At 38.6% G+C, this 24,059-nt stretch overlaps 1 protein-coding gene across 4 annotated transcripts in view; it reads left to right on the top strand.

Moving 5' to 3' along the window:
* CELF2 (CUGBP Elav-like family member 2) overlaps positions 1-24,059 on the top strand; it is a 375,972-nt gene that overhangs the window by 52,708 nt on the left and 299,205 nt on the right. For all 4 annotated transcript variants that reach the window (XM_055807125.1, XM_055807124.1, XM_055807129.1 and 1 more), the window contains one exon: positions 15,017-15,052. In XM_055807125.1, coding sequence (XP_055663100.1) covers positions 15,017-15,052 — 36 coding nt within the window. Of the gene's footprint in view, positions 1-15,016; positions 15,053-24,059 lie in introns of those variants that run through there.

The following is a 24,059-nucleotide window of genomic DNA, read 5'->3' as shown; positions in this document are numbered from 1 at the left end:
CAAGTTTCCTTGATACTGTTGTTATAGAGACATTTCTCCTCTCACTGTGCCAACTATTAAGAACCATCATGTATAATAGCATTTGAGCTTATTCTTGTCCTGGCATTAGTAGAGAGACTTACTCTCTTTGTAAATGTTGAAATATTTTGAAGCTGTTATAAATATAGCAAAATCATGTTGCTTTAGTTCCAACATCTGGTAGGATCACTTTAAAATATAATTGAGTAAAAATTAGAATTTAAACAGCAATTTTGTCCCTATTTTGCTACTTTAAAACCAAAAAAATCCAACTTTTTTGTCATTATATGTATAAACAAATCTCTTCTTCCATGAAACTAAAAATAACTACAAATGCAGTCTCTTTCGTAAATTGCTTGCAATTTATATTAGCAGTGGCTTTAAGATTCAAAGTGCACATCTCCCTATTGAACAGCCCTTAAACTGAGGGATATAGGATTGTGGGCTTTGTCAGGGAGACAGCCAGACATGAAACCGCAGTTGCCTCATGTTTACTGTTATGGGTTTTCACTTTTGATATTTTTGCAAATAAATGAAAGCCAGATGAAATGCGTGCGAATGTCACTATACATACAAGTTCCTGTGACGTAGGGTGTGCACCAGGGGTGCAGGCATCAGTCCTCTATGCAGCTAAAATGGAATATTCAACCCCTCTCTTGCAGAAGTACACAGCAAGTTTGTGGTGGGGTCTAAAATTCAAATAAAGGATCTCTTTACACCCACCCCCTTTCTTTCTTTGTACTTTTTTTACTGTTTTGTTTTCTGGGGGAGCCTTTGGACCAAAAGGTCTTTGAAATTCTGTTCCAGGTTTTGTCTTTTCAAGTCTGGTCTCCATTTCACTGTAAAAGTTTTGTTCAGCCTCAACAGTAGGTGAAAATCTGTGTTCAGGAGGGGAGGCTGCTTGGAAGGAGGTTGTGAGCAGTTCTGTGAACCAATTGTGAGTTTAGTACCTCGGTCTAACCTGCTGAACAAACAGTGGCAGTCACCTTCCCTTTTACAAAGTAAATCAAGCCTCCAGATTCCCCATTTATTTTAATCCAGCTGATGAAACTTCTGTGATTCTCTGCAAGGAAATGTTTATTTATAAATACCGAGACAGCCTACAAAGCTGGGAAAGGGAAATGCTTCTCTGAAATGTCTCAGAGCTCCTCATTCATTAAGTTCATCTTTGCAAGAGTGAAATATTTTCATTAGCCCTGGTTTATAATTTGTATTTCTGCGTAAAAGCATTAAGACTATTGCTTGGGAAAATAACTAAGCCTTGACTTTTTTCTTCTGGTTACTTAAAGAAGACTGAAGACATACATGGGCGATCTGTGGCTGTGTTTTGAAATGCATTTCATCATTCCCTGCTTCTAGTTCAGCTACTTCAGGGGAGGCTCTTCTTGGCGAACAGTCTGTGCTATAGAGACTTGTGGCTGTCGTCAGAAACCTGTTACACCTGTTAAAAACATGTAAAAGATGGACCTTACTGCGAGAGCTTCCTCTGAACTTAATCAAAGCAGATAATGTGTGCAAATGATGGATGAGGAAACCTTTCAGTGATCCTACTCCATGATTTAGATTATGCTGTTCTTAGTAGATACAAAGGCCTCACCTCTTGGAACAGATAGCTAGTAGAAAAAGAAAACTGAACACGACTTGGTGGTTGTACTTCACTATCTTTTTGCATCACAACACCTATTTTGCAGTGCTCAGAAAAGATGCATTACAGAGTGAGAGAATTTTACATGCCATATCTTCATTTAAAAGCTGTGGCACACATTAAATTTAATTACTCTCCTTCTATGGTTTAAATTGAGGGCAGCTTCAAGAATGAGGGTGGCTTCTATTAAATTTAATTACTTTTCCCTGCAGTCTGCATGGTTAGTAATCACATGTAGATTCTAAACAAAGATACAGTAGAGAGATTCTTTTATGAGAATAGGGCTGGAAAGTAGCCTATAAAATATAGAGAGATGCCAAATACCTTTTATATCCAGCTTTAATTTATTATTGTTATAGTTAGATAGTATAACAACAGCAACTAATAATAACAACAAATATAATAATAATAATAACAACAACGTTTCAGTATGATTAAGAACGTATTGTTGGGGAAGGGGTGTTGGTTGAATTTGGCCTTTAAATGTTTGAGCAATTAATTCTTCTATTTCTTCAAGTTCTTTTGCAGATTTATGGGGTGAAAAAAGGTTAATGATGGATTTTTTTTACAATGTATTCTATTGACTATAGATGGCAGATCTGACAGTTAAAATGAAAATCATTCCAGAAGAAACTTGAGTCAAACTAATTACTGGAGATGTTATAGGCATGTATAATTATATTCACCTTAGTTAAAAAAAAAAAAAAATGGAAGGGAAAAGTTTTATTACAGCTGTGCTTTTTAAAGAACAAGTGGAGAAATAAAAGCTGCAATTGTTCTTAATTATAGCTAACTGTAATTGCACACGACGACAGTATGTAGCACATCAGCAGCAGATTAAGAGATCCTGGCATATGTGTAGTGTGCAGAGCAACTTTGAGCAGAGGTGTAGTTTTATGAATATAGTTATGTATAATTTAGTTGTTCTACTTTAGATTCCATCCGTGTTGCTTTTATTTTATTTTTATGGCTATTGTGGCAAGATAATTGTCACTTGGAAAGTGCTGCTGCAGTGATTTGTCTGTTCCAAATGAGTCAAAAACCTTCAAAAGGAAAACTTGTTTTTCTTGTATGCCAATGATGTGATGTGACCGGGAGAGATTTTCTCAAATGCCCCTGTGTATCTACCGATGCAGATAGATGGTTAGTGGGATTTTTTTTAAGCATCTCAGTAGAATCAGCACTGAGCTCCCAAGGATTTTGCAGCATGGTTGAAAGTCTTTGTTAGCAATCTATCCATAGGTTTTTGAGATTCAAACCCCTCGAAAATGTAGCCCATGAGTCTTTAGCCCATGTGAAAATGCTGCTTTGAACAAAATCTGTGGATGTGAATGCCTGAAGGTAGACTCTGATTTCTTCTCTTTGCACCTGATTTACAGCCTTTTTTTCTCAGCTGTGTGCATGCAGCTCCTGTTTTTGAGCGCAATTTTGCCTATGAAACATTAAGCTGTGAACTAAAGGGGGAATGCAGATGCTTAAAGGAGGCGGTTGAGCCTTCAAGACAACTGGTTGTATTTCCTGCTGCAAAACAGACCAGTGCTGAAAGAGTGAGGGTCAGTGTGCACCATATTATTGATGAATGTGTACATGTTCTTGTGATGGTAATTTTTGCCTCACTTGAGTACTTCACATGCATTCAGTTTTTCTCTTGATGTGCCAGGATCCTCTCCAATGTTCCCAACCTGTTTTAAGCTGTTCCTTTTACCCAAAAATAAATACAATCCATCTGTCACCAAATGCCTTCCTTCCAAAACATAGTTTTGCAAAATGTTGCAGTCTTAGACCAGCAGCAGAGTTGATTCAGCCTGAACTTTGTGGACCAGAAGGGATCTTTCAGACTGCTGGTTTAGGGTTGGTTTTTTGCCCTGCTTGCAGGCACAAGCTATAGCTCCAGTTGTAAGGAGCTGTACTTCTAAGTTTGTTTGGTTTTGTAGTTTGGGAGAAGTGTGTATGCCTACCCCAAAGCAGTAGAGATGGCTTTATGAAAGAGCCATGTGCTTTTAAAAAAGGAGTTTCACCAAGGAGGATAATGATGCATAAGAAGTGAGTGGCAGATTTCTGAGTGAGAAGCAGCACTGAGAAATTGGGTGAAATTACTCACAGCACAAAGAAAAGGTAAAATGCATGGCTAGATACACAAGCAAGCACGCGAAGATGTAGGTGTAATAGACGTTATACTCATTCTTTAGGTAGCAGTAAGAAATCAACACTTGCTGTTTCAAAGGGTTTATTGCATGGAGAATCTCCTAATAACTGGAATATTCTAAATAAAGTGTTTCCTTCAAATGGCAGCACCATAGCAAAAATGTATCTATTACAGGGCTGCTAATAACCAAATGTTAGCAGTATTTCTTGACAGCAGGCTGTGGGTGTTTTTTAGTAAATCTGTGTTAAGTAGAAAAGGAATAAAAGCTGAAACCCAAATAGCAATCCACTTTGGCTACTGTTTTCTCACTCTAAGTATAGATGGATGCATTGACCCCGATCAGAAATAATTCTGGTTAGTAGAAGATAATGTGGAATTAAATGTGTATACATTTGTGTATGTGTTCCCAGAAAAGCTAATGATATGATTCCAAATGCTGAACATGTTCCCCACTCCTCTTTGTTAATACAGTGTTGCTTATGCTCTGCAATAAACTATTATGTCTGTGCTACTTCTGTAATTATATTTAATAATCAGCTCTCACAGTCCAATAGTATCAAACGTAGGAGTCTTTTCAACAAACTATGATAAATAGTTCCTTGCAGAACTGTTGTACTTGAGGAAGCTTTATGGCTTTCTTTGTAAGATTTGTCATTTTCTTAATGCAGCTTCAAAAAGCTTCTGAGCTTCGTTATGGACCTGTCACTGTATTTTTCCCTTCCCCCTCTGCCTGTGAGTGTAGCTGGGTAAATGAAGCTTAATGTGCCATTTCCAAGCACTGTGACACTCCTCCAGGGCTGGTTACATTTACTATTGCTAAAGTCTAAATAAGTGAGTTTTAATGAGCAGGAATGCTTGCTAATAGCCGATTCAGGTACTTAGCAGTCCATGTTATTTAACTGTGGTAGAATTACAGAACATAAATGGTCTGATGATTAATGGATGTACCTGCTATATATTGCAGCCTAATAGTTTTTGCCATTAAAGAACTATCTTAACATCTTTTGGTTTGGATGTGGTTGGGGAGAAAAGGACTTGCCTGTAGATTTGTATGACTGGTAACTCACACCTTAAAATGCTTTATATAATTTCACAACACCATCAATATATTGTTCCATAACATTAATGAACTCATTAGAGAATGGTGGTACTTGTGTACTTCAACTTCCTGAGGTGGCCAGCTCAGCAGATTTATTCTCTCTGCTTAGGACTGTCAAAAATAAATTAATCTCATCCTTTTAAGGTCAGAAATAAGACAGTGAATTAGATCTTAATCTCCCTTTTCCCCTGTCCCATTAATTTAGGGCAGTGGTAAAGGAACCAGTAAGAAAAGAGCTTGACTGTATTTTTTTAAACACTTCTGATTTGTGGATGGACAGGTAGCAGGACGGGGAAAAAAAGGCAAAAAATAACAGATGAACAACAAATGAGCAAGAATGAAGAAATAATAGCATCCAACATCTGTTGTGGTTTGCGCTGAGATACTCCAGAAGATACTGCAGTATTTATGCAAATAGTATAAGGACTGTTTTGAACTGCAGCTAACAGGACACAGGCTGCTGGCCAGCAGGCTTGCTTATAGGGTCCTTTCTGTCTTTTTTCCTCTCCCATCCCATATTTCAACCTGACATCATCATTTTATTGTGTTGGATCACAAGAAGTTGTCAGGACACAAAGGGAGCTAAGCAGTAACTTTAGCCTTGACGAACCAGTAGAGAGAAAGGCAGTGTCTGTTTCAGCAGGTAGATTAAAAGAGAATATGGGTGAATATCTGAAGGAGATGCTGGCAACACCAGTGTTCTAGGTAGGGATGTTTTCGGAAGTTCCTGTATCCATCCAATGAAACCTCTCATAAAGAAAAGCAGGCTTTTCCAAAGTCATTGAACGCTGCCTCAGAGCTGGGTTAAAGTAGCTGCAGCATTTATTAAAGCTGGTTTCTGTTTCTATAGCTGGGAGTGTAGACAGAGGAGTCTGCATGTGCCTGTGGTACAGCATGTGGCCATGCCCAGTATCCCTCCTGTACTGCACAGCAGTTCAACAAGACCTGACCTTGTGAGATTTCTGGTATTTGCTGCCTTCTGAGTGAAAAATACAGTAAGACTTCACAGCTTTCAAAACTGGAAGTAGGAAGACCTCAAAGCCTGGAAATCTGGGGGGGGGGGGGGGGGGGAGGGGGAGGGGATGTTTGAGGGCAGGGGTTGTGGGCTTTTTTGTGTTTGGTTTTGTTTTGTTTTGGTGTTTTCCCTGGTAGCTGCAAATGCAGTTCCTGTAGAAAAACGAGTTGTTTGCATATTGAATTAAGCAAGCAAGGCCATCCCCTTCCTAACTAATGTTAGGTCTTATAAGTTGCCTATATTTTAACATCTCGCATTGTTTCAGAAGTTCCCCAGCTTCACAAAACTTCAGAGATTCCTGTTTCTGCCAGTCTGCATTGGGTAAGAAAATGAGTAAGTGTTTGAATACATAACAGCTGAAGTATCCAAGTTGTTCTGATCTGTATTGTGAGACCAGGATGAGAAGCCATTTCCAAGCATGGCATTTTTTGGTGGAGAATCTCTCTGAAAAAAGTTTAAATAAAGCCTCCAAATTTTTTGAGTGGATTCAGATTCACATCTGTGTATATTAGTGAAAACATTCAACACCATGGAATACCAAAGTTGTGAACTGTTAGCATGTGAAATTGGAGGGAGCAGGGGGAGAGCAAAGTGTGGGCATTCAGTGGAAAGCAGTCGTTAGGGTGGATTTATCTTTCTGGTATTCATCCCTGAAGATGTCAGCATTTGACCCAACCAACAGCTGTTACATCACAAAAGGCGCTTGTGTGGATGGTACATATAACTGCTCCCCGCACCCTACACAAATATGACAAAGTCTTAAGTATCAAAAGATACTTACTACAGCCCTGTACTGTTTCCTAGAAACTAAGGAAAGAATCTAGGCAATCACCATCTATAGTACTTGAATAATTTTTATGTGTGTCTTCATATATCTTATGCATCCTTGTGATTATATGATTTCTTGGAGTTGTTTAGCTTGGAGAAGAGAAGGCTCCAGGGAGAACTTATAGGATCTTCCACTACTTAAAGGGGGCCTACAGAAAAGATGGGGAGAAACTCTTTGTCAGGGAGTGTAGTGATAGGATGAGGGGTAAGGTAGGGGTTAGATTTAGATGAGATACTGGGAAGAAACTCTTTACCATGAGGGCGGTGAGGCGCTGGCAGAGGCTGCCCAGAGCAGCTGTGGGTGCCCCATCCCTGGCAGTGCTCAAGGCCAGGCTGGACGGGGCTTGGAGCAACCTGGGCTGGTGGAAGGTGTCCCTGTCCATGGAAGGGGGGTTGGAATTAGATGGTCTTTAAGGTCCCTTCCAACCCAAACCATTCTATAATTGCATGATTCTTCTGTGGAATTAACACATGGCCCAGAGTTATTCTTTAGTTCTATATTTGTACAACTGAGTTTGACCTCAAATTACTGCTGAGACTTCAGGCGTGATTCCCGTCCTTTCCTTTGTACCCTCTCCTTCCTTTGAGGAAGAGATGGTGGTAACGTGTAACACTGCAGCCAATGGAAATGGTAGCATGAGCTGCAGGTCCGTCAAATACCGAATGTGCAAAATTTTCTACGCAGGGAGGATGCAGCAAGTTTAATGAGCATATGGGGAGGAATGTCTGCTCTCTTTTGGATGATCTTTCTTCTCATTTTGGAGAGAGACAGAGGGTATTTTCCTCCCACTGAGCTCACACAGCTCCCTGAGGCAGGAGCCTGTTCATCACTTCTTTTCTCTCCTTGTACTAACAGGGTGAGGATGCAGGAATTGGTACTGTGGTGGATTCTCCCACACGTCTTCCTGCTGATTGCTGTGCCCCAGAGAGCCAAATTCTGTACCCGTGGCGCTTCCTTTCTTGGTTTCTGAGTCGTTAACTTTCAAAATGCAGCACTTTCCTGAGAAAACACACGGCAACGGCAGTCGCTGTGCTGCAACAGCCATATCTGCACATCCATGATGGCAGGCTCTGACCTTGGAGCAAAGCACCAAAGTGAGATCTTTCTTCATTTCTTCTCTATGCCCTGGCATTTCTCCCTGATGACCCTGGCTAAATTGCATTCTATCTGTGCCCCCGTTACCAATCTATAAAATGGACACACTGCTGTGTGTCTTCCACCTATTCATTTTTATCTTGCGCTTTAATACCAGAGCAGAAGATGTAAGAGAGAGGAGCTTTCATCTGACGTCCTTGGTGGGTACTTAGACAAGAGGATAAGATCTTAGCTGGGATTTGTAGGTAAATAGCGAGGAGTGAGGATCTGGCCTGAATTATGCTTTAAGTTTTATAATATTGCTGTCTTCAAAGATGCTGAGGTACCGGGGGACTTGTTAAATCGAAACTTAAATTTTTATGAAATGTATGAAATAGCCACAATGACGAAGGCATGTTTTATTTGGGGTATTATTTGTATGGTGGATGTACACTGGACTTACACTCTTTTGCTTGCTGAATACACGGAGATTTCTTTCCTCCTTACCTAAGGAGGAATGAAAAATTCAGAAGTAGCAAATTTAGAATAGTGGAAAATGCAGCTTTTAAAAATAATCATGGGAGAAAACAACAAGCATGTTTACTCATGTCCTTTATCTCAGTCAGCTAATCTTGCAGAATGTCAGCTTGTATAGAAATAGATTTTTACATATGAACTAGTTACATCACTTCCTAAAAAAAGAGTATTTAGCTTGTACTTAAATAGCACATTCAGAAACTGTTCATGCCATATTTCTGCTGCAAATATATGAGCCTTGTTAGGTAGCTAAGCTCTGTGAAGTATAAAAGGCAATGTATTTGCTGCTTACTGCATGAAAGATAAAACACTTGTAAAAGTATCAGTTTGAAACCTTTGTTTGTTTTTAATATCTTTATTTTTTTAAAAGATGAAATTGTTTTCTAACATTTTGATCTCTACTGGTCATAGGGAACAATTATAGGAAAAAGATATGCTAAAAGCATGTGATATAGAGGAAACAAAACCTTCTGTGGAATCCATCAAATTAGTCATAGCACACTGAATCCAAAATTGAAACCCCGTATTTTATCCAAACGTAGCTTGTTTATTTTGCTGCACTCTAACAAAGCTGAGAAAGTATCCAATTTAAGACCGGTAAAATATCTTGTGCCTCACAACGGTATTTCAATACACATTATTAATTCTTCCAGGTCAATTCAGAGATAGTCCCCCATGTGATTTTAGGTAGAGCAGAGACAACAATGTGTCTTTGGAGGTGCCATTTTTCAGCTGAAATGTGAAATCAATGTCCTGACCGTTCGTGGTCATTAAAAATCCCATGGCACTTTTCTGCAAGAGTAGAGGCATTGACTCCCAGGTCTTGGTGAAATTCCAAACAAGTAATTATATTGCTCCTGATACAACTTTCTTTTAAAAGCTAATTTAATTTTTCTCTTCAGCTGTTCTCCCTTGCATTAAGTGGGAAACCCTTATTTTCTCTTTGTAAACTTTTATTTAGTTCTGCTTTATACTGATAATTCGTAGCCGCCTTTTCTCTTGCCACATCACTGATGCGTGTCTACACAACAGCGGTGAGCATGAGCACAAGCACGGACCCCTACAACTTAAAAAGCTGTTCATTGATGGTCTGGTTAAAAGCCATTGAAATTAATGGGATGTATCCCTTTTGAGTTGGTGGTCAGAGAAGTCATCACGCTGTAGCTGAGAGGCTGTAGTTCAGTGCTATGTATGTTTTGGACCCCTCTCTAACCTGTTTTTCTTGTGTTGCTGAGCGTAGTGTAAAGAGTTGGTGGTACAGTGTCCGCTCCCTGCCTACATGTAGGCAGAGCCAGGAAAGAGTGGTTGAAAGCATCAGATGTGGTGTTTGTTTTGGCAAGCCAGATTTGCCTGTGGGGCAAAACAAAAGAAAAGCTTCATGGTTATGCAGTGTTAGGTAGAACTTCCTAGTTATTAACATTATTGCAATTTGTTAACACATCTTACCAGCCCACTTGGCATATCCAGTTTGCCCATAGTGGGTATCCCTGGAAAAATACATATCCAAGTGATCCTCTCAAATACCTTATTTCTCTTCAACCTGTACTTATTTCTGTTCACAAATATATCCCTTTCAGTGTGATTAATGCTTGTGCCAGGTGTATAGGACTCTGTTTAGTAAAGGACTGAACATTTCACCCAAACCAGAAATATCAGCTTTATATTAGCTTAACCTTTAGGATTTTTTTGCACTTTATGGAAAATGAGGGTGAGTAGTAGAACTAACTGCTGCTACGTGTCCTGGGGAATCAAAGGGATCATGGTCACTTGTCCTGGAGAAGACAGGACCTTCTAACCCTTCTGGCTGAAACAACTGCCAGCTCTGCTGCCTACAACCATGACCTCAGGGTTTGGATGCTTCTCTTCACAAGTTGGAAGATTCCCATATCCTGCATCTTGGGGGTTTTCTGCTTGCATTTGTGCTGCTTTCTTAATAGCACACCATACAGATCCCTTCTTCAGCTCTGCCCTTATCCTTATGTCCTTATCCTCATGTGCCTCCTGTGCTGTAGGCAGGCTTTATCCTCTCCCCAAAGTGTGAGATGGGAAAAGGAAGAATGGTGACACGCTTGCAGGAATGTGTTACTGCCTTTCTTTTTGCATCTCCCCCAGTACCCCGACAGATTGCTTAGTTTGAATCCATATGCTTTCATATTCACAACAAAAATTGTTTTCGATGGAGACTTAAGGCTTTCTAAATCACTGAGGGTCATGATCCTGCAGAAGAAAAAAATGTTTCTAAGCATAGTCTTGACTCGCATGGTTTGAACTCAGTACTTGCTAAGTTTCCTGGCATGCATCGAGCAGAATATACACAAAATTACTTCAGTTGCCCTTTAAACCCCTGCCATCTCTTGTGCCTCAGTTTGCATCTCTGCAGAAGCACGATGCAGAGTATTAAACCGGACTAATGTGTTGCAGTTAAACCTCAGAGCTACCTGCATGTAGGGGGGTAACAACAGCTGCCAGTCAGCATCTGAGAGAAGAGGACCATATGATTTCTCTATGAACAAAACATTTAATACAAACACAACACTTCCCAAATATTCTGAAGAGTTTTCCTGAACAACTTTCTTTAAACAAAACTAATAGGCAGTAAAGTCTGTTTGCTGATTTTTATTGCAGATCTTCCCACTTCCACTTCACTATAAGGTTTGGACTAAAATATTTATACATTTCAGCTTTGGTACACATCCTACTCCAAGCCTACAGGAAGGATTTCTCAGCCTATAGGGAGAAATGACAAAATGTGTGTGTGGTTCTTGGTTCGCCCACACTGGCTTTCTGGGCTTTGAGGGTAGTTACACAGTCCTTTCTGGAGGAAGAAGGGTTTCTTCACTAGGTCAAAACTCCTCACAGGTCTAGTGCAAAATTTGTAAACCTGCAATCTGATTTTTTTGGAAGATCACATGTGACAGGGTAGCATTTTGGGGTGCAGACTTCCCACCCAGCACCCTCCTGGCTTCAACAGCACCTTCATCTTCCATATGTACGGATCATGCTGACCCAGATCGGTCCTGTGCAGCTGAACACAAAATTCTGGGAAATTGTAAGTGACCTTCCTGGAAATGCTGCAACAGCACTTAGTAATGTCACCCTCCACCTAACAGCTCTTCCAGAGTCTTTAGCCTTGTTCTCTTCTGTCCTTAGTGTTGCTGTGCATTAGCTTGTGCCGCTTACATTGGCACTGATTTCACTGGAATTCGGACCAGCCTTGGTGAAGCATTTACATTTGTTTACATCCTCACTTTTTCAAGGTCATCCTTTTGTATTACAGGCAGGACGTGAAAATACGGGGTCTTATATTCATTCTCCCTTTGCGTTGTATCGTTCTCTTGTTTTTATCCAAGAAAAAGAATTTTTTTTTTCTGTAGATACAGTAAATTACGAGTTATATTTATTGTATGTGCCATTTGGGAGTACTAGGGATCTGAAAATTGGTTGTATAAGTCTAGCTTCACTTTCTTGAAATACTGCAGAATGAGTACCCATTATCTTTAAGTAAACTTTAAGGGTTTTCTTGGTGAGTAATTTGCTCCATAAGATTTTCTTTTTTAAACTCCCATGAAAAATATTTATAGAGCAGTGTTTCAATTCCTGATATTTATAGGACACTTACAGTGGACATTAACCATCTTCAGCATTCCGTGTACCATGTATTTCCAGTGACATTGCTGGGATAATTGTGTTTGTTTTCTAGGAAAGTAATAGGTTTCGATTAATAATCTAAAGGGATTCTTGATTTTTTTTACATGGTTTAAATGTTTACTGAGTTGGTGAGAAAGAGTGAAATCTTTGGATAGTTGGGAACTAATCAGACTTCTCTTTTACTTGTGAGTTTTAGAGTTTTATTTGAGCTTGATCCGTACTTCAAAAATCTTTACCTTACATATTATTGTTTACAACAGGAATACGGTCTGACCAAATGTGAAACTGGCAACACAATTAATTTCATTTAAAATGTATATGCTAAAGGCCTGCAGTGTCTTTGTTTAACGTTCTGATCACATTCAGATTTTTTACCACCGTATTGACTATTTAATAATTGTTTTCATAATGCCAGCAGCTCTTGTAGAAAGGGTTATTTAACAAAAATGAAAATCTGTAGAAATTTAGATGCACCAGTCACTTACTGCTCTGCTCAGAAGATGACAGTGTGTTTCCAGGTTAGCATCCCCTTTTAAACCCAGCTTCTTCTGCTTCTTGCAATACCCCCCTGCGATTCGCCTGGTTGTTTCTTCAAACTGGATGAGCAACCGCTATTTTATAAAATATGCTCCCATACTCTAAAGCAATAAGGTTTGTGCTATTCTGTTATTAGAGTGATAATAGGTAGCTAAAGGCTAGGGAGTCCTTTTAGAAGAAGACACAAAGCAACACCCGGACTGACTTTTTAGTCCAGGTTCTTTCCCCAGAAAAGCATTTCAGTGAAAGGAGATGATGCCTGTGATTAGTGGTGGAAAGGAAAAATTTCCAGGCTGTTGGAACCATTTAGTGATCTGGTTCTTTAATAGGTTACAGAAAACGTCATGCTAATTCTTTGAACTGTGTAAGTCATGAGTAGGGCTTGAAAAATGAGGTGGTATGATACCAGTGTGCAGAAGCTTAATGAAAATAAAATATCTAAAATGTACAGCTGTATCAAATTACCCCATAGAAGCCAAGTCTGTATTGCTCCACTCTAATTTCATTTTCTTATCTCTACATTCTCTTCCTCTTGCTCCTGGCTCTCACCTTTGATGTCATTTACATCATGGACTTTGTTCATCACAGGCACCTGCTGAGTATGTACCAGTCTGCCAGGGTGGGAGCTGGCTCTTCTGAGAGGGCTTAAATATCTTGCTGAACGGTGTGTGCAAGAAAAGGGTGTGAGCCAACTTTTTATTTTTTGCTTATTCCTCTTTGCAACCCCTGAGTGTGGTTCTGATTTGTGCCTTTTGAAGCAAAACACTGGGAGGTTTAAGGCAACCTTCTGTGACAGGCAAACTGCACAGCTTGAAGATAGAGACTCAATGAAAATGCAAAGCCATGCATGTTTAGAGTGACCATTTTATCTTCTCTGACACTGTAATGGAGTCTACAATTGCCAGTGTAACCATTAAGGAAAAAGCCTGGGTGTCACTGTGGGGTGCTCAATAAAAAAAAAAATAAATCAATAATTAAAAGACCAAGATCCTTGTAACTGCTCATGGTTCATATAGTGCTAAAAAGCATGGGGGATCCAGAACTAAAGAGGAGTTCTGAATTATTGTGGGTTTAAGTATAATAATTCTCTAGCTGCCCCATCAAAAAACAGTGGCTTCAGAGCATGGTAAAACTCTACAAGAGCCTTCAAAACTATCTTCCTTTTTTCTTTTTTTTTATTTCCTCTGTGGAGTCATAAAGACAATAAGCTTGGGGGTTCAAACTGTATTTATAGGGTTTATACCCTCACAACAAAAATGTATAGGCTTGGTTTCATACTTAGATATCACTAGGTCCATGGTTTTAGGAATTGTTAAGGCAAGGAAGATTTTGAGACCTGTCTTAATTACCTCCACCCCCCAAAAAAGATTAGATTACCACCATTACCACCACCACCACCTCCTCCCCTGCGTGTAAAAGTGGATGGAAGATTTTCTGTTCCTCAACTGTAAACAAGGAGAAGAGAGTATTATGGTGAGAATTGTCCCACACCTCAAGTTCAAAGCTACAGATGTGAAATTTTGCCATTTGGATCTCAGCTGAAACAAATAGTATATGAACTAACCAGCTGCCTTCCATGCAGCAAACATAAACATAGGACAGGGATTTCATAACCGGGTGAGCAAAGTGTGCGATGAGATGGACCTCTGCTCAAGTGGAGGAAAATAAGCCACCTTAATGCCTCCTTTCTGGTTTTTTTTTTCAGTATTATACATGGGAAAGAAAGGAGAAACGGGGAGCTATCCAGCTGTTTTCCTGGTGTTTGGAGAAAGTCGAAGCAAATGTGCTGGGGAGGGAAGCAAGGACATATGGTGGTGGTTGTAGATCTGGGATGTATTTTAAGGGCTGTGTGCATAGGTAATAATAATGTATTTAATTGTGCTTTAATGTGACATGCCGGTTACAGTAGACCACTTTCACTATCTCATACTTAGTTTCCCTCAAAGTAATTGCAAACCTACAAAACAGATTCAAACAAGTAAAAAAAATAATCACATCTTTGGAAAATAAGTATTACCTAAAACCCAGTGTAAGAAGATTTAACATTAACATGGTTTTTTTTTCAGTGCATGACATGGTTATAAATCTGTCTAATATATTGCTTTTGCTGCAGCACTGAAAAAAGGGAATTTTTTCCACTGGAAAATTGGCCCAGTGCTACATTTTGGCTATGTAGGATCATGCAGAGCTGGCATTTGAAATGGTGATAATTTTATGCCTAAAAGATGAGTAATTGAACCATTGAGAACTTTATTCTGATGAAATCCTTAGATCACACTCCATCATCTGTTTTTCACATTCTTTTGTATATGATCGTGCGGACACCACATCCGCAAGCAACATATTTGCATATAAAGCTGCGTATATGTGTCTGCACTCCTATAAAACACAAGCAGTATAAAGGTATCTTTAAAATTTTATAGCTTCTTTAAACAGAAGCTAATTTTCCCTCGCTTTGTGTCTTTCAGAGAGACTGCCACAGAGTTATCTGGAACATTACCAAGGTAAGCAAGTTGTTCTGAACTGCATCTGTGTATCGATGTCTGGAAGGTGCTGAAAGAAGCACGACCTTTTGAGCCAGAACATGATCCTTTTCCTAAGGAAAACTACTGGGATACTGAGAACTGGGGGTGCAGGGAGGGGAACACACAGAGCATGACAAAGGGCTGTGAAATACTGGCACAACCAAAAGTACAGAGCTTAAAGTGACACATCCAAGTTGCTCTGAGGCTTAACACAGTTGTGCACCTGATGAGAAAAATCCCAGATGTGGCTTCCTTCCAGCTGTGCAATTATACCCGTTGCAGGTGGTTTGGCTCTTGCTTTAAATTTCACCTGAGGGATGAGTGGAGGGAAACTTAGGAGGCAGGAGGAAAAAACAGTGTGATTTTAAGGCTTTTTCATTTGGAAAGCAGGAAAGCAGCTAAGACCAAATTCTTCTATGCTGAGAAAGCTTTTCATAAAATAATAGAACTAGACAAGACTCCCAGGCTGCAAAAGAGGTTTTTGAAGAGAGACCTGCCTACAGATTGTCAGAGGATGCAATAAAATGCTGTAATCATGCAGATAAAGAAAAGGGTGGAGAGAAGGGGAAAAAAATATCTCGTATGGTAACCTGTCACTTAGCAGAGATGCTTGGTGAGGAGAAATAATGGTGCTCTCAGTCATCTTGCATCTTCTGCCACCAGTTTTGCTCTCTGAGGAACAGGAGGTTTTAATGGGGTCATGGTTTTGCAGGTTTTTGTTATTCTCTGATTAATACCAGCTTTGTAGTTCATACAATATATAATGTAAAAAGAATATTTCAACAAGAAAGTCAGTTTTCCTTAAGCATGGTAGTACAGGGAAGTTATTTCTGCTTCTAAGGCAGAGAAAAAAATGTCTTCCTGCCTTTTTGGTGCCTGTGGTGTGTATTAGTTGGCTTGTCTGTATTGACAAGCTGTAAAAACATAGTTTTTCTTTCTACATGATGCAGTTTCCCCCCTCTGTAAGGTATTACTTTCTTCTGTGGGTAGAAATTTGCGTGATTTATATCAGTTGTTCATTTATTAGATACGTTTCTTTTTAAGACATACCATCACTTATATCCTCAGTTGTGCAAGCAAATATTCTGGTGAAATTTTGCCAAGCCTTTGAAGTGCTGACCAGTGATCAGGCCTACCTGACATGTAAAAGATTTTATTCACCTTCATTGAAAACTAATTGAAATTCTTAATACGTATTAAAAAAAATAAAATTAAACCAGGGATTCAACAGAGCAGCTGTCTCCTTGATTGGGAATGTCAATAACAACACTTAGCTGAATCTTTTACTTGGTTTAGTGCTAAAATATTTCCAGTTTGACTGCATGCCGCAATTGATTAGGTATTATATGACTAATACACTGGAAACATGAAGTCCTTTTACTGCAGAAATGAATTTCACTTTAAATTAAAGTTAAAATGAGAGAGATGGGTTCTTGAATAAACATCCAGTTTCATACTTGCCATTAATGATTGCCTAAATGTGTTTTTTGAATTATTACCACAAGGCTTTAATTTCAGCTGTGGCAAGATGTCACAGGTGAAAATCAGATTATACCAGCACTGTGCACGAGGAATTGTAATTGTGTTATAAATATTAAAACCAGTGATCTTGTCTTGATTTAAAACAAATGTTTACAGCTGTGTGCAGGTTGGCTAGTCTTCAAGCCTTCTTGGGGATTCACCTGTTACTTCATTTCTCTAAACAAGCAGTTCCTTGCGGGGTTTTAATCTTATGTTGTGATGTATTAATCTAATATTTTTTGTTCTTCTCTCAAACTTCAAGTGAACCATTTTGCTCTTATTAATTCATAACAGTGAAACAGTCTAATTTCCACACCAACACCACATCTTCCACCTTCACTCTGCAACTACTTTATAGCATATAACATTTTAGGTGTTTCACCTTGAAATGATGAAACTAATAAACACTTTTCCATAGTGTGCTGGTTATATTTTGTCCAGTGGGGCAGAAAAAGCCCTCTGTGTACTAGAAATCTAACTCACACCTGTGCAGGCAAATATGATGCCTTTTCTCAGGGCAATAATGAGTTGTGGATCAATTTGTGGCCAGGACTGATCAAATCCATTTCAAGCATTCGTAAACCTGGTGAAAGGGTTTTCACTGCACACGATGTAAGTGTGAGCAGATGTGTCTGTACGTGGAATATTTTGTCTGACTTTCAGGAAGGTTTAGGCACTAGTGGCACTATTTTTTTCTTTTTTGTCCTTAAAAAGATTAAAAACATTCTCAAAAGCTCCTTCTGAATTTTACATAGTTGCATTAAAAAAGAGAATTTAGGGATTTGCTCTCCAAATCCCTGTAAATAGTCAGAAGTTACAAAAGAGATTATTTTGACTATTTTCTTGTCTCCTATAGTAACCAAGAGAAGTTACATATGTGCATTTCAAAAAAAGCAAATATAACACAGTGCCTTGGTAAACGGGGACTTTTTAATGTAGTCATTCCCCATTAAATACTGCTGATTGTTCTCTAATGATTATATTTAAGAGGAAGAAGAAATTACCTTCTTGCCACCAAAGAATGTGTGTCGTTGATAGGCAAAAGTAGAAAAATCTGAGTTGGTGGAAAGCTAATAGATTAACTTTGCCTGTAGAAAAATATAAAAATATTCAGCACAATTATATTGTGTCAGTTCTAATTTCCCTGTTATTTCTGATGGTTTGGGGAAGTTCAGGCTAGAGAAGAAATTGAAAATTTAACTTAAAATATGATAAAGAAGTTTTACAATTTTTATATTAAATGACATCTATGAATGTATATTGTTTTTTTTCGAAGAAGGGCTTCTTGTGTGTAACAGCACATCAAAGAACAGATCTTCACAAGGAAAACTTTATAATAATATTAAGTTGTTCATTGCATGACCTATTTAGAGTACTCAGATACTTCTTGTTGTAGACTACATAATTAAATTTTAAATGGAACATGATAAAGAAATTATACTGGTGATCTCTAGAGATTTGAATACCCTATTTGGATCTTTACAAGAGTGTAGTGAAGGCATACTTTAAAATTTAATAAAGGACTGGCCTATTTTTTTTTGCTTTTAGATGTTCTATAGCTGCTATGGCAGTCCTATTTCAAACTGTATTTGCTCTCAACATTACATAGATGGAACCTGTGATAACAGGCGAAACTAGAAGTATTAGAGGAAATACAGCTTAACTTGAGAAATTCACCATTTAAATGTGATACAGAACAATTAATGAATGCAGATAAGCTCCTAACATCCTGTGGTACCTAAGCTTGTAACCACCCTTTCACAGACCAGGATCAGAGCAAAGCGGTTTGAGGGGAGCAGTAAATTAATGAGGTGGAGTGCTCAAGCACAGTGCAAAAGCCCTGTGGGCATGAGGGAGATGATGTTTGTAGCTTAAATGAGAAAATACTCAGCTTCAATATCAAAGGAATTATTTCAGTCTCTAGCCACTTCTGTTTGTTTCTGCAAAAGTTACTTTATATTTAAAGAAGAACAAATATTTTAAATATTGACTAACCGCATGGATTGTTTATTTGCTTAATACTAGGTTAATAATCATAACAGAAGTAAAAGCTGGGATACTTTTCTGCTTTTATGTAGTGGCTCGATTTTGCATTTCACTTGGGGGGGGGCAGGGTGGGAGTAACATTTAAACAGGCACTTCCTCCTCTAAGCTGTTCTTGTTTACTGTTAAAAAAAAAATTCAAGAGAATAATTTGCATAGATCTTTTTCATAGAAAAAAATGTAGAAAGATCATTGCAGCCCCTGCTTAAGTCTTGAGCATTAGTCAGGAAAACTTGTATTTTGAGGTAAAGGCCATCTTTAAAACTGTCATTTAGCAATTTTTTTAGAAGGGTGGGAGGAAATTGGCAATAAAATGGCATGGATACACTGATGTAAAAACAACCAAGTATGTTCAAAATGGAAATTTAAATCTTTAGCTTGTCTTAGAGTTGTAATAACTTACAGACTTTGTATATTTTAAATGAGTGGTCTGGAATAGGGTATAAATTTTAAGTCCCCTTGAGCCGGGGTTTTATTCTCCACCTTTCCATAAATTCCTTTAATAATGCCTTAAGTTCCATTTACTGTAGAGACTTAATGTTCTTGCATGGCTACAGCATTTTGAAAATAGAATTTAAGTATTGAAGTCACTTTGGTACTTTTGAAAACTGTTAACGTGCAACTTCACCATTATTTAAATCTAATGCAACTAAGCTTTTATCTAAAGGGAAAAGAGTTGACAACCCACCATATGACAAGCAAAATGAAATCTCTTGATCACTAACTGTCAGCAGTCTTTCTCATACCATTGTGTTAGGGAATGATATGTCTTCCAAGGAGCTAAGTACACAAGGTTTTGAATCATTTCTGTCTTGACAGCCTAACACAAGTAACTACTTGTAAGTGCTTGGATGAATTATAAAATCTATGTGGCTCTGTAGAGTGAATTAATAAAACATCTATGGGCATTTTAATTACTATAAAATGAAAAGGATTTTTCCCTGACAGTAATAGGGGCATGGACTAAAGACCTACTTGACATCTCAATTGCTGTCTAAACTGGTTTTACCTGGGTGGTGGGAGCTGGTGTTAGCTTCTGTGTTTGTTGTCCTGGTTCCCTTCCAGTTGAGGTCTTCTGCTGAGCAATTTCTCTCTCAGAACACCAGGTTGTAACTTTTGCCCCTCATGTTTTATATACTGTGGAAGTCCTCTCATGTTACTGGTGCTGCTTTGCCAGTCATGGCAGGCTTCAACACCCGTTCACCTACACCATTCATGTGTCTGTGCCAATCTACAACGGAATTTTCCTTACCTTGATGTAATATTTACCGAAGGTTTATTCTCCCTTAAATAAAGCAGGGATTTGGCATAGTCCATTTGTGACCCTCTCTTCTAATGGAGAAGTTCTGCTTTCCACATCCAAACTCCTTATCAAAACTCACTTTTGTTTAGAGACATATAAATAATAGGTCAAGAAAATGTTGCTCATCCCAGGTGGCAGGCAGTGGTAGCTGATAACATTAAAACTTCTTGAATGTCAAATTATATGCAGCTAACCAGAGTTAGTCTTTGGAAATGATACCTTGTATCTTTTCTACAGCCACATCGTTAAAAAGAAAAGAAGAAGATTCCAGCTCTCGATATTTAAATGCTCTCAAGTCAACTGTCTTAAAGAGCAGTTTTTCCATAATTTGGATGCCTGCTATTTTCTGAAGAAAATCATTATTTTAAATTGAGACTTCAATTTAACTAATCACTCCCTTTAATAATTTTTTTAATTATTTTTATGTTTGACCTTTCTCTATGCCTCTGATGCTTATTTCAAAATACTAATTTTTTCCATCTAACCTTTGAGCTGTTTTTTCAGTACTGCAAGCAGGGCCACCTGTTATTACCCATTGTGTGTGCTGTATAGGAATACCCTGATGTTTGGTGCTTATTTGGGATAGTAACAAGCTTGATGTTACTGTAAGTGAATCTGGGCTTTTTGAGGAAATACTACACAAGTACTCTCTCCACTATTCTGATTTTTATTTTTTTCTAAGTAAAACTTCAATATCATTAAAATGTGACATGGAGTTATTCCTTCTAGTAGCTGTTGGCATTTTTTTGTTGTTGTTGTTTTACATCCATTTTGAAATATAAGTTTTACAGCTAATGTTAATTTTAAAACACACTTATGTGCAATGTGATCCCTTTTTGAAGAGATATTTTTAAAATCTTAAGAGGAGCCTAAGGAGCATAGAGGTGATTATCCATATGTGCTTACTGATGTCTTGCATTCAAAAATTACTAAGATACCAACGGCAAGATTTACATTGCCTAAATTTAGCTATCACAAATGTCCTCAGTCTGAAGAACCAGGGAAGAAATGAAGAGAATAGGTGCCTCATCTCAGGACAGGGTGAATAACCTTGGGGAATTGTTTTTCTTTCTCCATTGCCTGAAAGTGGAGCCTGGGGGAATAGTGTAGGCTCGATGTTTCACCTGATGATAGCTTTAATTTAAGGTGAGTTCTAGCAGCCCGAGTTTTATAGGTGTTAAAGTGCCAAGTGACGTAAGGCAATGCCTACTGGAGTTTTGAGGACATTGGCATGTCTAACCTCAAAAAACTTTTGATAGTTGGTACTGAATTCCTAAATATAGACCCTGAGAAGGGGGGTGGAAAGTCAGACAAAAATGATTGTTGGACTTGATATGGCTCTGACCCAGAAGATGGTAACTCCTCTCACAGAGCAGAGTCCTCAGAAATCACAGCTCGCAGTCTTGAAACAGCTCCTAATTATATGTAGCCTTTGAATCTCAAAACAAGTGTAAGTGATTTTACTCAGTGACCTGGGTTTTGAACCCACAACCATTTTTCACCAGCAGTTGTTAGCATCCCTCAAAAATGCTAATGGATCTGACAGCAGACCTTTATCTTAAAAGTCTGTTAAGGATTTTATTTTTATTCCCTATTGTAAACCTCTAAAACTAGAGACATATTACTTTCTTTCCCCCCCCCCCCCCCCCGTTATTCACCTTTACCAGACTTCCAAGTGACTTTTTAACTCAGCTTACAAAGTGCTGCCATCCAAACATACCCAATAAGGATAATGCACGGCAGAAATGAAAGGACTCGGATCTCTTCATTTCCATTCCTGAAGGTGAATTCCAAGATCATGATTATTTTTATTTATACAGTGCCTAAAGAGTGCTAAATACTTTATGGAACAAATAAAAAGACCTCTCGTAAAAGGCATGTGTTCCTATAATCTAATTTTAGTCTCAAATCAGGCAGTACGAATGCTAAGCAGCAGGGCCTGAAGAAAAATGGAAGGTGTATGAGGGCTACACTAATAAGACTGAGCAGTTATTTAGGTTCATTACCTGTTCCACTTAGTAGCCCTGCAATATCTTACTGGTTTAAGTTAAATTTACGTTGGTCTGTGGAGAACATTTGACTGACATGGGAATGGCATTTCTTGGGTTTGCTCAAAAGAGCCTTTGAACAACAGTTTGAATGAGGATAGAGAAAAGGACCATTACAAGTGGGTTTTGAGAGGTCACTCCTGTGTAAGAAACAGCAAAGGAAACCACTTTATAATACACCTTTTTCCCCTCCCCACTTTATTTCTTAGCTCAGTTGAAATACTTGTGCTCCGAGTTAGCCATTTGAGTGTATCCTGTGCTTAAGCATTATTTTAGCACTGAAGATCATGAGAACAACATTATTTAGAAAGTCAGTGCGAAGGATGAAACTTTGTTTCACATAAATATGCATTTGTGGTCGGGGGTGAAGGCGTGTACGCATCAGCTTCTGGAGAAGCAGGCCAGCAGCTGAGGTCAAGGAGAGCTCTGTTAACACGGCAGAGCTGAGAAGCTGTCTCCTCTTTGCTACAGCATAGGCAAGGCACATATCATATGGTATGGTGTATATATATATTATTATATAACTTGGAGTATTGGGTGTTTTATAAATGAGCTGCTGATATACAGGATTATTTGTGTATCGTCCTTACTGTTGGTCCCAGAAAAGCAGTAGTGAGATACATGGGTGGAACAGTGTCAGGAAACTGGCACTGATGCTCCTACAACAGCAGAGAATCCTGGTTTAGTGCTCTCTTCAGCATCCTCTGCCTTCTGAACATCGCTTTTACTTATGAAATAATAGCATTGTAACATTTACAAAAATTCCAAAAGATTCGCTATGAATTGCAAGCAAAACTTAGACAATTCTTAGTGAATTATTTCAAGAGGTTTTAGAAAAAAACCCACCCAAGAACCCAACATATTCCCCACTGCTCAAGTTTAACAATTTATACATCATCTATGTTATATTAAAAATATTTTTACTGGAGTCCATAAATGTTACACGTTTTTAAAAAGGAATGATCACAGTGAGACTAAATACGTTACATAAAGCCAGGCGCAAGACCTGCAAGCAGTAATTGGTAACTGATTTTTATTTTTTGAGGGCACTGACTTGAGATTCCTCCTGTGAGATGATGCAGATTTACCTGTCTGTGTCTCGCCATTACAAGCGGGCAGCCCTGAAAGATTTTCTGTGGTCAGCAGCAGAAGAACGTGAGCCCCAAACTCATGTTCGGAGCAGTGTCTCGTAGCAGTGCTTCTCTTACTAGCGGTGACGTTTTGCTGGTTTGGAGCCACTGAGGACCTACCCCACTTTCTGTGTACATTCTCCCAACGTATTTTGCAAGTTTTGCCCTACACAGCACTTCTACAACAGCAAAGTGCCGGCACAGCGCTTCTCTTAGCTGGCTTATGATGGAAATATTTTTCATTCAGACCCTTGGAATTTTTACAGCTTTTGCACCATTTTCTGCAAGGAACATTTAAACCTTAGCAAAGCCATGATGTTGTAGAGTGGATGCAGATCGTGTCTGCCATAATCTAATCTTAATGAATGTCCGTGGAGAAAGGAGGGAAAAAAAGATACTAGGCTTCACCTAAAAGAAAATAGAGAACTGACTTTCAACTCTTTCTGATTGTTTTGCTTCCGAACTTTTAGATGCTAATCTCACAACGGTTCACGTGCCTAATTTTGGAGAATAGTCCTGCTGATGTCAAAGTGATTACACAAGTCAGTGTAATTTTAGCATGAATATTGCTGCTTACTCATTGCTATGAAATGAATATCATCTGATTTGATCCCGACTTTGTGACTAAGACATATCTACTCGATCAAAAAAGAAGAAACACACATAGAAACTTGGGTTTGGTAGCATCTTCTTGAAACATGAACTGAGAATGATAAAGTGGAAGCTTAAAATAAGGGCCTAAAGGGCTACTAATACTATTTAGATACACAGTTTGGGTTAATCAAAAGTACTGGACAACTGCAGGTGCCCCTGACTGGTTCAAAGGGCAAGTGTGCTTTTCTGAATCAGGCTATTAATTCAAGTTCTTAAAAGGTAGCTGTGACATTTAGGAAATCTACTAGGGCTTGGTGCCCAGGACCTCATCTTTTAACTAGAAGTTA

Source organism: Falco peregrinus, chromosome 6 (genome assembly GCF_023634155.1).
Source record: "Falco peregrinus isolate bFalPer1 chromosome 6, bFalPer1.pri, whole genome shotgun sequence".
NCBI classification, from domain to species: domain Eukaryota; kingdom Metazoa; phylum Chordata; class Aves; order Falconiformes; family Falconidae; genus Falco; species Falco peregrinus.
The sequence above is the reverse complement of the archived record's forward strand: the minus strand, read 5'-3'. Positions and strand labels throughout refer to the sequence as shown.